This window comes from Ischnura elegans, chromosome 5 (assembly GCF_921293095.1).
Source record: "Ischnura elegans chromosome 5, ioIscEleg1.1, whole genome shotgun sequence".
NCBI lineage: Eukaryota > Metazoa > Arthropoda > Insecta > Odonata > Coenagrionidae > Ischnura > Ischnura elegans.
Window position 1 is genome coordinate 87,491,219 of NC_060250.1, and position 14,035 is coordinate 87,505,253.

Here is a 14,035-nt window from a genome sequence, read left to right on the forward strand (position 1 = left end):
GACGCGTAGAAACGCTCATATACAAATACATGTACAAATACATATTGCCCAGCCCGATGCATAGGTTATTCCACTTCACAGCAATAAATGTTTGACTTTCAGAGACACAGATTTTAACAGAAATGTCCAGGTTGGTCTCTATTCAACTCAAATTAAATATGTACTTCACACTGTTACCAAATTGTTGTAGAGCCATGACCAATGTGTTATTTTAAAGCTAAGTCTCTACAAATGACATTGCTATCTATCTCAGATATGTATGTATGTACATAGGTGGATCTAGGGGGGGGGGAGGGATGGGGGCACGTGCCCCCCCAGACCCTTAAAAAGTATGCAAGATTTTTAATACAGTGCCGTTATCATTGCGTTCGTTTTGTACTATGGGGTATCCTTGTGCCCCCTCCACAACAAAATCCTGGCTACGGCCTTGCTTGTGCCCCCCCAGAAAGAAATCCTGGATCCGCCCCTGTGTATGTATACTATGTCTATCAGCAGCAGATCCGGAATTGGGACTAGAGGGGCTAGGGGGCTCTCCTCTCCTGTATATATTTAACAAAATTACCATTTTATCTAGTTTTAATTGGATACCCAAAGGGGGGGGGGGGTCCAGAGATAGGCTAGGAATAGCCTTTGATATCTCTAGCCCACCTCTGGATCCTCCTCGGACTATACTCCTTTATTTCACTCATACAATGCCATAAGCGCAAAATTATAAGAATATAAATTCATAGAGAGGGAAGGAAAGTGATAGGAACACATCACAGAAAATGGACAAGGACAGTGGTGCTTCATTTTTATAATTTACTTTTCATTTTAATTTAGAATAATCTTTTAATCAGCTGAGTTTATATCGTTTCATTTATAACAGGTTATTTCTCTTTCGAAAAGTATGGTGGAATTTAATGAATTTACTGCAATCTGTGAACCTTTAAATCAAGGGGGTAAGCAATTTTTGGAATTAATTTTTGTCCATGGAATTATTGCATGTTGAAATCAGATTATGCCATCCAAAAACTAAATATCTGGTAATTGAGAAAATCCCCACCTACAAAGGAACAAATTTGTACACTAAAGCTTCAATTATAAATGCTAGTCTTACTAAGAGGATGTAATCAAAGCATCAAACATTTGAAGTTTAGTAACCCTTAAACTTTCAGATAACCAGGTGGCAATTAGGTAAAACAATAATTTATCAATTAAACACCCTTTGTGAATTAATTTGCTATATGTACTCCACATAATTTAATATTTAAAGTAAATTCATTAATGTGTGTTTATTTGTGTAAATTGATGTAGCATTAAGTATAACTAGCTAATATTTTTGCTGTCACTGAACTCATATGGTAAATATTTTCAGATTGGCAGGCCACTGTTTACAATGTGGCAAAAAATAAGAATATTTCATTCTTAAGGCCTTTTATCATTTCTCCTGTCCTAAAACAAGTAAGTGTTATATATTTTAAGTCATTGTCTTAAATTATTTGGCTTTTAAATGTGAGTTATCTTATGAAGAATGGGATTTTAAAATCTATAAATATAATTTTAAAGAGAATTGTAGCTCCTTCAATGGTTGGAAAAAAATGAATGATAATCTTCTCAGTTTAGTTAATTGGGTTGTTATTTATTTTTTATTTTACATCTATTTTACACCTATAGGTGGATCATGATCAGCCATTAAAATATCTTACAGAGATGAGGCAGATTGTGGCTGTCTTTGTAAATATTCTTTCCTCTCCTACCTCAGTTGACAATTATATCTCCTTCATTGATGATGCGTACTGCATGATCTGCGAGTAAGGATTTTTGCAGATTTTATTTGGTTTGCTTTTATATATGAATTTCAACAAAATGTTTTTTTAACTATTTAGTTTGTGCCCACATCTGTCTTCTATGAAGTGTCCCCAATCAAATTCCTTTGCATGTAAGTGAAAATGTGAATTTAGATTGCATTTGTGATGTAATGTTTTATGATCCTTAAGTTTAAAGATTTTAGTGGGCTGTGGAATTTTTTTTAACACTTTGACGTGTAATTCCATGTTTTAAGCATTGAGGATAAAAAACATACCATAAATGTTCCGTAAAAGAATGTGGGCCCTCTTGATTATGCATCAGTGGCAGGTAATGGGAATCACTTCATTCTTTTCGTAAAAATGGAGTAAGTAATTTCCAAAATGGAATGTAAACATGAGCCAAATGAAATTAGTGTAATATTTACTGAATTTCAGCCAAATCCTTTTTAATTGGAGTGCATGATGATACATACTCTTGTTGCAGAGATGTTTGGCACAACATTGCATGTGCATTATAATCGAAAAGCCTTAAGTGCATAAAATGAATGATGCATTGGTGCTCTCATGGTTGCATACACCAACACTGAATATGTATGTATGTGAAGTTCCCACAAAGGCAACATGTTACAATGTTATATTGTAACCTCCCAAAACATTTTGTTGTAGTCTTTTAAGATTACCTGCTGTTATATTTATAGTTATAGTTCCGATTTGTTCCATATTTTTTCACCAGGGTTGCTATCTGTGTTCCACATTAGAATAGATACCTACTCTGTGGGGGCAAGGGTAAGAATGTGTGGGGGAGGGTGAGTTACTTTGAGTTCTGATTCACTCCTTGTAAAAGATCTGTGAGCTACCTGTTTTTCCAAGAAAATAAAAACTCCGAAAATCTTCAACCACTCTCCCTCCAAGGGAATATAACTTATGATGCCCAACCGGGCAGCTCTTATTAGTCTCACAATCAGTGGGATGAAGTGAAGGAAAAATTTTGATTTTATGATGTTAGAGTTGGAGGTTGATGAAATGTTGCTGCAAAAAGCAAATTACATACTATGTAACCTAGTAAACATGCATGTAATTTTTGGCAAAAATTTCTGTGACTTGGGTAATAGGAACCACCAGATTTTCTGAGTGGCTATTTTTCAAGGTGATTTCTTCAAGGAGGTCATTACATAATTGTGTTTTTGGTCATAAATTTCACCTTTCATCATAAAAAAATGTGAAGATACTGCCAAAAATTAATACAACTAGCTGACCTGTTGCTTGCTTTGTCGACAGAGTCTCTCTGGTGTTATATCATGGTAAACTTTGTCTTATTTTTTTGCATCACTTATTGAGTGTGAGGAATGGGAAAGTTAGTGGATAAATTTTATGGCTGCATACGTTGTCTCCCAAAAATGAAAATATATTTTAAGAATGAAAAGGAAAGCAAGCTGGAATTTTCTTTATTTTTCCCTACAGACATAGACATCCACTTTCCCTTTTTGACCCATCCTTTGCATGAATCCTTTTCCTGATGCAAGAAGGTGTTAGGAGCTTCATGTTTTGGAATATGGTAAAATCTTGGACTAGTAGAAAAGTGCAAATGACAAAAATGGCCCTTTTCAGCTGTTTCCCAAAGTAATCAAAGGTACATCCAATAACAGACCTTGGTCAGCCAAACAGGAACCGGACTCCCTGCATACATACACATTATTGTAATCCTGAGATTGGTCTACTGCAGCCCTCCATTTCTCCCTATCCCCAACCATTTCTTTTACCTCTCTGAGGTTCTTATTCCCCATGTCCTTCTTGATCAGTCCTAATTTCTTGTCCCATGATCTTTCTCTGTGCACTTTGCCATCAATTTTTGCTTCAATTGTTTCCCACATAACTGCTGTGTCTTATTATGAGGCAAATCCAATTTGTTTCCCTTTGGCTAAAGCAATCCATCTCTTTAATCTATTCTTCTACATTCCTTTCTCACCCTAACCCTCCATTTGATATTCAGCATCCTCCTCCAGTGACATACCTCAAAAGCCTCCTTTATTTTCTGGTCTCTCTTTCCAATGATCCAAGTTTCTGAAGCATTGAGTTCTAATGCCCACTGGAATGTTTTCATGTTCTTTTTCTTGTTTCCCAATCTTATACTATTAGAGCCAAGTATTAGTCTCTTTGCTGTGACTGCTGCCTTATCTTGGGCTAATTGACGCTTGTTGTGTGTCGCACTTTTACTGCACTAGGTAATGGTGTTCCAAAGGTAGGTGAATGACTCTACTTACTCCAATCTTTCTCCTTTGAGGCAAATGTCTGCCACAGTTTTTTCTCTTCTACACATGAGAATCTTGGTTTTCTTTCTATTTATTTTTGTGTTGTATTCCTAATTGCCCGCAATGATTGTACATAATGTCATCAGCGAATCATAGCATGTTTATTTCTTCTCCATTCATTTTCTCCCCTTGACTCCATGTTCTTCAGTGTCTTCCATTGCTTCCTCCATGTACATATTAGAGCACTGGTGATAGTTTAAATTCTTGCCACGCCCCTCTGTTAATTTTTGCCTCTATATTTCCTTCTCCTTGTATGCATATATTGATTGGCCACCTGGTCCCCATACAGCTTGTAGATGATTCGTGTGTCATTGTAGTCTACTCCAAGTTTCTCTATCGTTTGCAACATCTTATTCCATTCAATGTTATCTGATGCCTTTTCCAAGTCCACGAAGGCTATGTACAATGGCTTGCTTACATGGATCATTTTCTCAACCTGCAGTTTTGGTCATAATATTGCTTCTCTTATCACTCAATTCTTCCTAAAACCAAATTTTTTTTTGGGAAGTTTTCAACGATTTTGCCTCCAATCTGTCTTCCTATTACCCGAAAGAGGATTTTGGAGGTGTGTGTGTGGAGCCTTAGTGTTTGGTGGTCCTGACATTTGTCATTCCGCGAATTTTTCACTATGTTCACCATTGTGCTCCTTTTAAAGAGCCTTCTGGCAGCTTCCCAAATTCATAGCAGTCCACACCGTGTGTGTTACAAATTTTCACCCAGTATTTTGATTATTTTACTTCTGATTTCATGGTCTTCTTCACCTTTTCCTTTCTGTAAGTCCCTAACAGCTCTCTCAAAGTCTCTTCTTATACTTCTGTACCATGGTTGTCTTTGTCCTCTGTGTCAGATGGGACTGCTGCTTTGAGGTCTTCTAGGCCTTGGTATAATTCTTCTGTGCACTGTTCCCGTCTATTGCTAATGTCTCTATCTTCCATTAGCATTTTCCCATTAGAACATCTAATGTTTTTGCATCTTGGTTACCTGTCCCCAAATAGTCATGTTTTCATTAATTTTCTTGCAGCATCTTGCATTGCATATCTCTTTGGTCTTTTCCAACTCTCACATGACTTGATTGCACAAGCTCTTGCATAGTCTTTCTTCATATCCATACTTTGTGCTCTTGTATTTCCTCCTATCCTTTATGAGGGCTATAATGTGCTCAGTTATCCATGGTTTCTTGATTTCAACCGCCTCTGTACTCCCAAGTCATTCCTTTGTTTCCCCTGTGATGGAATTCTTATGGTTATTCAATGTCTCTTCTTCACTTTGGTTTGTGTCCATTGCCATTTCCAGCTACATATTATTAACGGAAGCTGTGAATCTTCTGCTTTTGTCTTCTACCTGTTTCTTTAGATTCCATCTACATTTTCATTTCATCCTTCTCACCTTCTTGTATTTAGGCTGACTTTCCATATCCACTAGGTTGTGTTCACTGTTCATATCTGCTCCTGGGTAAGACTTGCATTGCTTCACTTAGTTCCTGCATCTTAGTTCCAGAATCTGGTGTATCTAGTATCTGGCTCTGTCTCCTGGCATCTTGCATATACATAAATTCTTCATTGATGTTGCCTGAAGAGGGTGTTTGCTACCTCCAATTGATTCTCCTTGCAGAACTCAATTAGCCTTTCTCCTCCAGGAATCATATGTTGCTTTTGAAATGATCTTCAACACACTTCTTTGGCAAGGGCTCAGAAAAATATGGTTCACATTGCATGTCTCTGCACTGGCAAGCTAGGATCAGGTTGATTTTGGCAAAACAAAAAAGAAAAACTCTTTCATACAATGTTTCTTTGGCAAACAACAATCAATGATGAAACAGCACAGACTGTGAAGTCATGCTTGGTGTTTTCTAACTAAATTGGACCTCTAATATACATACTGGATTAAACAATCTGACTTTTTTCTGCACTAGTTTGTCAGCAAGTGCCTCAAGACTAAAATATTTCCAGTAATACATGAATGCAATGAATAAGCTCAATTAACCATAATGATGAAAGAGACTGACTGTGTTAATCACTCGTCACTGGCAATTTAATGGCTATGCTTAGACCCTGTGCTGGATTATCCAGCAGACTTCACTCTTAAAACGGAATATCTACTGCCCAACACACAGGAGTGTGTGTGAGCATTGCATATATCCAAGGATAAACCATCAAATGTGAAGGAACCATGTTTATAGTATTTCTCTCTGTTCCATCAAGTGTTAAAATACCAAATATGCAGCCAAAACATGAAGTCAGAGAAAGCACACTAAGTGCATCAAACCTCATTTCCATAGCTTAACCTTTTCGCTATGAATGATGAAAATATGAGTTAGGAAGTTTCTTGACCAGGGAGACAAAAGCAAATTTTTGTCTCCCTGAAAAATCCCTGTCTCGTCTGCATAGAAAAATCTATGACAAAAATTTGTCGGAGATTCTTCTATGCAGACGAATGAATGCCGAAAATATACGTTTCCTTGCTCTCCCCCTTTAATGACGGTCACAGGTGTGCAATGTCTTTATTTCGGGACCCAACACTGCGGGACGTAGGCTTTATCCTCGAAATCCAGGAGCAGGTACCCGGGTTCCTCATGTTATATTACTCCTCTTAGCGGTGAAGAACCTCAGTCATCCAATTGTTCATTCAGTTAGCTTTGGAAATAAATATTTGTTCTTTTCTCAAGAAATATAAACTAAAAATTGAATATTTGTCTTTTGAGCAGCGTTTACAATTTGTAAACGAAATTCTACGGTAAAAATTACCGTATATCTCGATTTCAGTATAAGCATCAACATGGAAATTATTGCTGCATTAAATGCGTTAATATTGACAGTAGATTTTCATTCAAAATTTGAAAATTCTCAGAATAAAACAAGGAATTCAATTCGAAGTCTGCAATTTATGTTCAAGGAACAATTTTATCCGTATAGCTAATTCATATAAACAAAGCATGGTTGACCACGAACCAATGCCGCTGGTAGGGTAATAAACCCAGAAAGAATGGAGCCCAACTACCCAAGATAATGAAGAGTCCCCACTAGGAAGGGTCGAAAAGGGTTGGTGCTAAGAGTGTGTGATTATCCGCGACACCCTTCTTAACGAATGTCCTGCAAAAATGCTCCATACGGAGGGGACAGAAAAATCTCTTTGGGCTCAGTCCAGCAGTCATGCTTAGGAGAGAACTCCACTGTCTCGAAAGGGTTAAAACTTGAGTCTAAAAAAATGGATACATAATGACTGACTGACATGCTACATAGTTAATACAGTATTTAAATAGAGTGTGGCAATAGTTATGTAGCTTAAGGGTCTTCCTAATGTTTAACTTTACACTAGCTTAAATTGGTATAAGATTATCTGATTTTGACAAGATATTTTGCTGAATTTTAGAATTTATATGTATTTAGCTGAATATGGATACAAATTTCACAATAAAGGTGGCCATTTTATTCCATATGTTTTCTTACAGAGTCACCAGAGAGTCATTAGGATGTGTAAATGAAGTATCATTATTTGACAAGGATCTAATGTTTCTTATTTTATTTGGCTTGAGAGGCTTCATGCATGACATGGAGATAAAAAATGCCTTATCTTGTGCCGCAAATATTCAGAAATCTGTTGTTTCCCTAAAAGGAGTAGAATTAGTTTCAATTGGTATCACAACTGGTGAGTATAGAAAAGTATGTATATTTAGGTAAGTTATATTGATGAATTCCATAGTCTATGTTGAAGTCAATTTATAATAATTTCAATTTTCCCAATAGTCATTTTTGATGGTAACTATATTTACTTTAGCTTACTGACTTATTGTTTGTTCAAGGTGTGACAATTAATTTTTATTTCCATCTCTTACAACCATTGTTATCTGTGAGAGTTAACCATAGGAGCAATCGATTTAATTGTGAGTTTATATTACGAGGGTTGTACCAAAATTAAGGTTCCCATATTTTTACAAATAGAAAACTTAGTTTATTGCTATTAATTTTCACATCGTTGAAAAGCTTACACTTTCACCTATTTTTCAACGTTGACTCCATTTTTTAGAGACACTTTTGAAGACAGTGCTCGAGCTTTTCTATCTCTAAGTTGAAGAAGTTTCCTGCCAACCCTTTGAGGAAGCGTGTGACCTCTGTACGGACATCATTGTCGCCCTTGAAGCGTTTGCTGCCTAAGTGTTTTGTTTCGGGGTTGTAATGAAACTCCCACGTTTCATTTCCCGTGACGATAGAGTCCAAAAACTTCTCCTTGTTGTCTCCCCCCTCACATTTTTGAAGAAATTTGCGATCACAGTCAAGGTGTGGCTCCTTGTGCCCTTCAATCAGCATCAGGGGAACCCAGCGAGCACACACTTTGCGATAACGCAATGTTTCTGTTTAAGATCTTTCAATTGTGCCGTGGGAAGTTTCAGGAATGCATTCAACAAGTTCATGAATCCTCCGATCTTTGTGCAGCTCACTGTTGATCATCTGGACAATCGTATCCGAAATCTGCTGTCTTCCACTCCATTCTTCATCGTGAACTTCCGTGCGACCCTCAGCAGAAGTCCTGCACCATTTGCAGGCATGCTGAACGGACATGCACTCTTCATCATAAATTTCAGTCAGTTGCCGATGAATCTCCGCATGCTGTAACTTCCTTGCATAGAGACATCGAATTAATGCTCGAACCTCAGACTTGGCAGTAACGGGGATCAACACTTCCATTGTTGATGGTTGCGAAGCCAATGCTGAGCAACATAGTGAATCATGGACTGAAGGACTTGAGAGTCGGGGAGCCACTGCGAATGGCACAGTAGTGGGATTTAGTCTTGCACTTTCCCACAACATTGTAGCTCATTGGGAACCTTACTTTTGGTACAACCCTCTAACCTTCCTCCTTATTATAATTTTGTATTCTTGGTATGGATGAGCTGTTATTGATACCTACCAAAAGTATTGGCCAATACTTGGGGTGATGGTAGTAACGGTATTGTAGGATGCCAATGGTACCAAATCTGCTACAATCATATTTCATCTTTCATTCTAGAAATTTCACATTTCAATCTAGAAATTCCTATTGCCGCTTTGTCCAATTGAACTAGGCATTGAATTATTCTTCTAGTGATTAAAAAGTCTTATTCCTTAATTTTTGTAATTAGTTGTTTCAGTGATTTAGTCTTTAATTTGTTTGAGCCAGGTCTAATGGCAAAATAATTAGTTTATATTTTATGTAGATTATAGTAGTGCTGGTATCAGTGATTTTATCAGGTTTAGGGGAATAGATATTTGAATTTGTATTGAATCTTGTTTGGTTCTACCCCTAGTTGAGAAGAGCCCATATTGTTGTCATAAGCTCTTTCATTATCATTCCTTTTTTTGTGCTAAATCAAGCTACTTTGGATCTGAATCCTTATAAAATAATTCATACTTGCGTTGTTGACATAATTATTTGATTTTTATGTGTATCCTATGCTATATCTTCTAAAAAAATTAATTCTTGGATTCATCTCTACATTATTTCATTTTCTAATTAGCCTTTATGCTTCATATTGCTAAAGTTGAGATATTCCTTGATCAGGGGTGACTTACTCTGGTGTTGTTGGCCATGACTTGAGGAGAGAATACACAGTTATTGGTTCTTCAGTCAACAAAGCTGCACGCTTGATGGTTGCCTATCCAGGAAAAATTACATGTGATAGGAATACATTCCTCCATTCCAAACTGCCAGCCTCTTTATTTCGTCTGCAAGACTTTAAGTTGCTTAAAGGTCTCTCTGCTGTAGAACCTACTTATGAATACTTGGAGAGATACAAACGGTAAGGAATTTTTTAGTACTACTAATGTGTGGGATACTTATATTCATGGGATTTTTTTGTACTAGACTCATTGCAATATCTTCCATTTCCTTAGGGTAGCAGATGTGAACAGGTTTTTTTTCTTGATCAAATTATTCAGGTTTAGCATTAGTTGGTGGAAAAAATTGGGCAATTATTCCTGTGCTAGTTTACTAGAATATTTCACTGAGGCATGAACCAGGTGTACCCCTTCAATAGGAGAGTGAACTTTGAACTAGTCTATGAGTAGTATCTATCTGTATTCTTCAAGATTTAAGACAAAACAGTAGACCAACTTAATGGGTATTAGAGAGAAGAATGAGTCTAGATGGAAATTAGTTCAAATATCAATCAGTTTTTATCTGAAGCACTGAAAATATTTGAGCTTTTTGGTTATGACTTCCAGTAATTTCTTTTTCATCATGGTGTATGTTTAAATTTTTAAAGTGATGGACATCCACAAGGCTATTTACTGTTCGAAATTAATCATGCTCACCAAACATTACTATGATGTTTTTTCTTGCTCCTTTTGTGAATGGAGTTTGGTAATTTTAATAGTTATCTAGATTTTGTTCAAGTTTGGGGGAGTTAATCGAAAAACTGATAAGTGAATACCTTAATGGAATCACTTTCTTCATGAACAGTTTGGAAAATTTTCCCTCATGATGGAGGAAAGTCAAATATTTACTTTGCCTATCCTGGGTAAAAGGAAAATATTTTATGGATCAAATTTCTTAAAAATGCCTTGTAAAGTTTTAAAAACTGAGCCAACACAATAATTTTTTGCACTTCTAGTGAAAAAGAGACTTACAGTGGAACCAAGTATCCTATCTTAGGAAGGGAGAGAGCCATCCGTATTTTTCTTTCAAAACTGGCTGCCTTGCGGGGAGAACAATGGAGAATAGCCAATGCAAAGAAGACAGGAACATCTGAGCCCCAGAGAATCCATCATTCTGGAATAGCTTTCCATGGTGCGCCTAGGATTGGAAAGACACGTTTGCTGGAGGAATTGTGTGATCAATCTAGAGGCCGTGGGCTTCCAATTCAAGTTATACCCGTGATGTTTGAACATAACGACACTCCTTTTTTGAGTGTGGCTCGCCTATTCCAGCAGATAATTGGCTTTGATGAATATTCTGCTATTCAAGTTAAAGAAAATACCATCATGTCTCGTTTTGGTGCCTATCTGGCTTCCAGTGAGCTTTGCTACTTGAATGATATTTTTCAGGTTGTTTAAAATTGCTCTGTTACCTTAGTCGTATTCATGCATGATTTTTATGGTAGTGCTTTGTCATGATTCTTTTGATGTTCCCTCTTAAATTCCCAGGTAAGCTTTGGGATCACTGATGCCTATGCTAGTGAATCTTCAAGTAAAAGAATGGCCAAAAGGCAAGAAGTCATCAGTAGGGCTTTGATGGCAGTGAGTAGTTTTTGTATGTTACATAACTGATTTCTGATATTTCATCTTGTCAAGCAAGTATTTGTGTACTTTATATTTTACCTTTAACTAATTATGCTGGGAACTTAATTTTTCATAACAGTGCTAATCTTTGTAGTTTCCACATCATAACCTTGTCCTTATCAATATATACTTAAAAAATTCTATTCCCTGTGCTTCACAACAAATAGGATATGAAGTTAATGACCCTTCTGAGGCATGCCCATTTACAAGAATTGAGAAAATGCCTATAGGATAAAAATGAATGTACCGACTGAAATTTTTACCACTACCATTATATTGTTATAGGAGCCAAGTACGAACAAAGTGGGAGCAAAAATATTGATATTTTTTTCTTTACTCAGGATAATAACTATAATTGAGGCAATTGGCATGAGATAGAAAATGAAAATTATGTATTTTTAATGATACAGTGAAGGACACGTATCTTAAAGAGGAACCGTGCATTTTAGACTTCCTTTTAGGGCCCCCGCGCGTTGGCAACTTTTCAAAGCATCTACATATTTAGTTGCTTTTTGGAAGTTCAAATGAAACACACTGCATTGACTGCGGCCCCGTGCACTGGTGACTTTTTAGTTGCCGCAACTAAATAATTGCATCCGGACCTATTCTGAAATGAGTAAACTGTTGCTGGCAGGAATAGATCGTGTGGGTTTTTACCCAATCCCACGCACTGTCAACTTTTTGCTTGACGGCCCTTGTTTGGAGCGCATCTTGGAAAGTGTTTTGCTGGACGCGTTTTACAAAGTTCTCATAGTTATTAAGTTTTGGGGTTACTTACGGTAATTTTTATTGCTGAACATGCTTTGGAATGTATTTGGAAGCCATATATTTACAAATTCACTTACTTGTATGATGTAAATACAAAACAACCTCAGAATAATTTTACTTACATAGTTACACCTTCCCTCCATTCAACACCTCTCATTAAATTTTCTTCATCTTGATTTTCTTACCCCTTAGATTCTTCGAAATTCTTTTCTTCACTTTCCTATACTTCTTCTTTCTACTTGTCCAGCTGCTACTGTTTTACAGTACTTTACATGGTGGACCACGGATCTCTATTGTGGAGACTATATAATGTTGGGCCATGGAATTTCTCGCATTCTATCTATGTTTCTGATCTTGATTCATTTCTTTTTCTTCGTTCAAGTCGTCACCTTCAATTATTTCAATCATTTCTGTTGTTTAAAATAGGATTCCTATTTAAAAACACCACATTGTGTAGGTTGATGTGTCCTTCTGCTCCGGTATGTGCGTTACACCTGCCCTCGATGCCATCATTTCTTTTATTTTTTCCTCCCATTCTTTCTTCCTATTTCTCAATTTTACTGCAAATGTTGCTCTGGCCCCATTACCTTTTGGGATTATTTGTGGTACTTTAATTTATTGAACAAGCTGTGGATTGTATTTGGAAGCCATAAATTCACAACCAAGGGTCATACACCATTACGGAAAGATTCGGCAATCCATGTTAAAAGTCACATCGTAAGTTCGACTGAGGTGGTGCCAATCATTCCTGCAGCGAATTTGGAGCTAATCTGCACAGGTGTGGGTTACTCCACAAAACCAATTTTTTCGTAATTTTTCGTTTAAAATTTAATGCAGAAATATTATCCTAACGTTCTTCTTTATTTTCTGGTTCAGGCTCTTTTCAGGGTCTTATCAATTTCACATTTTTTTAAAATTAGTGAGCATTATAAAATAAAAGTTGTTTGAACGATGCAAATTACAATCAATAAAAGGTGGAAAGCATGTAAAATTCTTTCAAATTTATCATGGATGTAATAGAGGAATCATACTTACATGTCAAAGATAAGTTAGTGATTCTCAACAGACGATTACCAAAAGCAAGAAACCATTATGTATCCCCAAAGATTCAAGCACAGTATTGCACACATGATTTCAATCCACTGATTGCTGTACTGCAGCCAGTGGCGTAACTAGGAGTATGCTTTGGGGCATAGGCGGATCCAGGGGGGGGGGGCACGGGGGCACGTGCCCCCCCCCCCAGACCCTTAAAAATATGCTATATTTTTATTACGGTCCCATTATCATTTCGTTCGTTTTGTATGACGAGGTATCCTTGTGCCCCCCCTTGAACAAAATCCTGGATACGGCCTTGCTTGTGCCCCTCCCAGAAAGAAATCCTGGATCCGCCCCTGCTTTGGGGGGGGATGGGATGACCTGGGGTGGGAAAATTTTTGAAAAATGACATGCCTCGATATACATTTTACATCATTTTGGTGCCAAAAATTTTAATGTAAGCAGATGCAGTTATTATATTTCAATACTAGGAAATATTTTTAAATAAAGTTTTTATTTCTCCAATGGTTTGGGGGGATCTAGCCCCCCCCCCCCCACTTACACCACTGACTGCAGCGCAATCCTTCCTAGCTCGCGTCATATTTTATTTTCTTGAATTTCCTCCTCCTGTGTTTCTTGATCCAATCTAGTCTCTTTTCAATAGTTTAGTCTCCTTTCCATGTATAACTAGATGGATGTATCTCTACCCTGATATCTGGTCCCATATTAAATAGCCACTCCACCATTTTTACAGCTTCTCTGGTGCCCAATTTGCAATTAAAGCTATTAAAGATCATTCCTGGTACCTAAATAAACCAGATTCATTTAATTTGATTAAGATATCTATTATATCTAGGTGCTTGAATTTGTGATCATTTTT

At 36.9% G+C, this 14,035-nt stretch overlaps 1 protein-coding gene across 1 annotated transcript in view; it reads left to right on the forward strand.

The window, feature by feature from the left end:
• The window catches only part of LOC124159209 (adenylate cyclase type 10-like), a 61,370-nt gene that overhangs the window by 8,424 nt on the left and 38,911 nt on the right, over positions 1-14,035 (forward strand). The window contains exons 6-12 of the mRNA XM_046534859.1: positions 869-941; positions 1,358-1,443; positions 1,657-1,793; positions 7,548-7,744; positions 9,635-9,872; positions 10,686-11,118; positions 11,218-11,310. Coding sequence (XP_046390815.1) covers positions 869-941; positions 1,358-1,443; positions 1,657-1,793; positions 7,548-7,744; positions 9,635-9,872; positions 10,686-11,118; positions 11,218-11,310 — 1,257 coding nt within the window. The remainder of the gene's footprint in view (positions 1-868; positions 942-1,357; positions 1,444-1,656; positions 1,794-7,547; positions 7,745-9,634; positions 9,873-10,685; positions 11,119-11,217; positions 11,311-14,035) is intronic.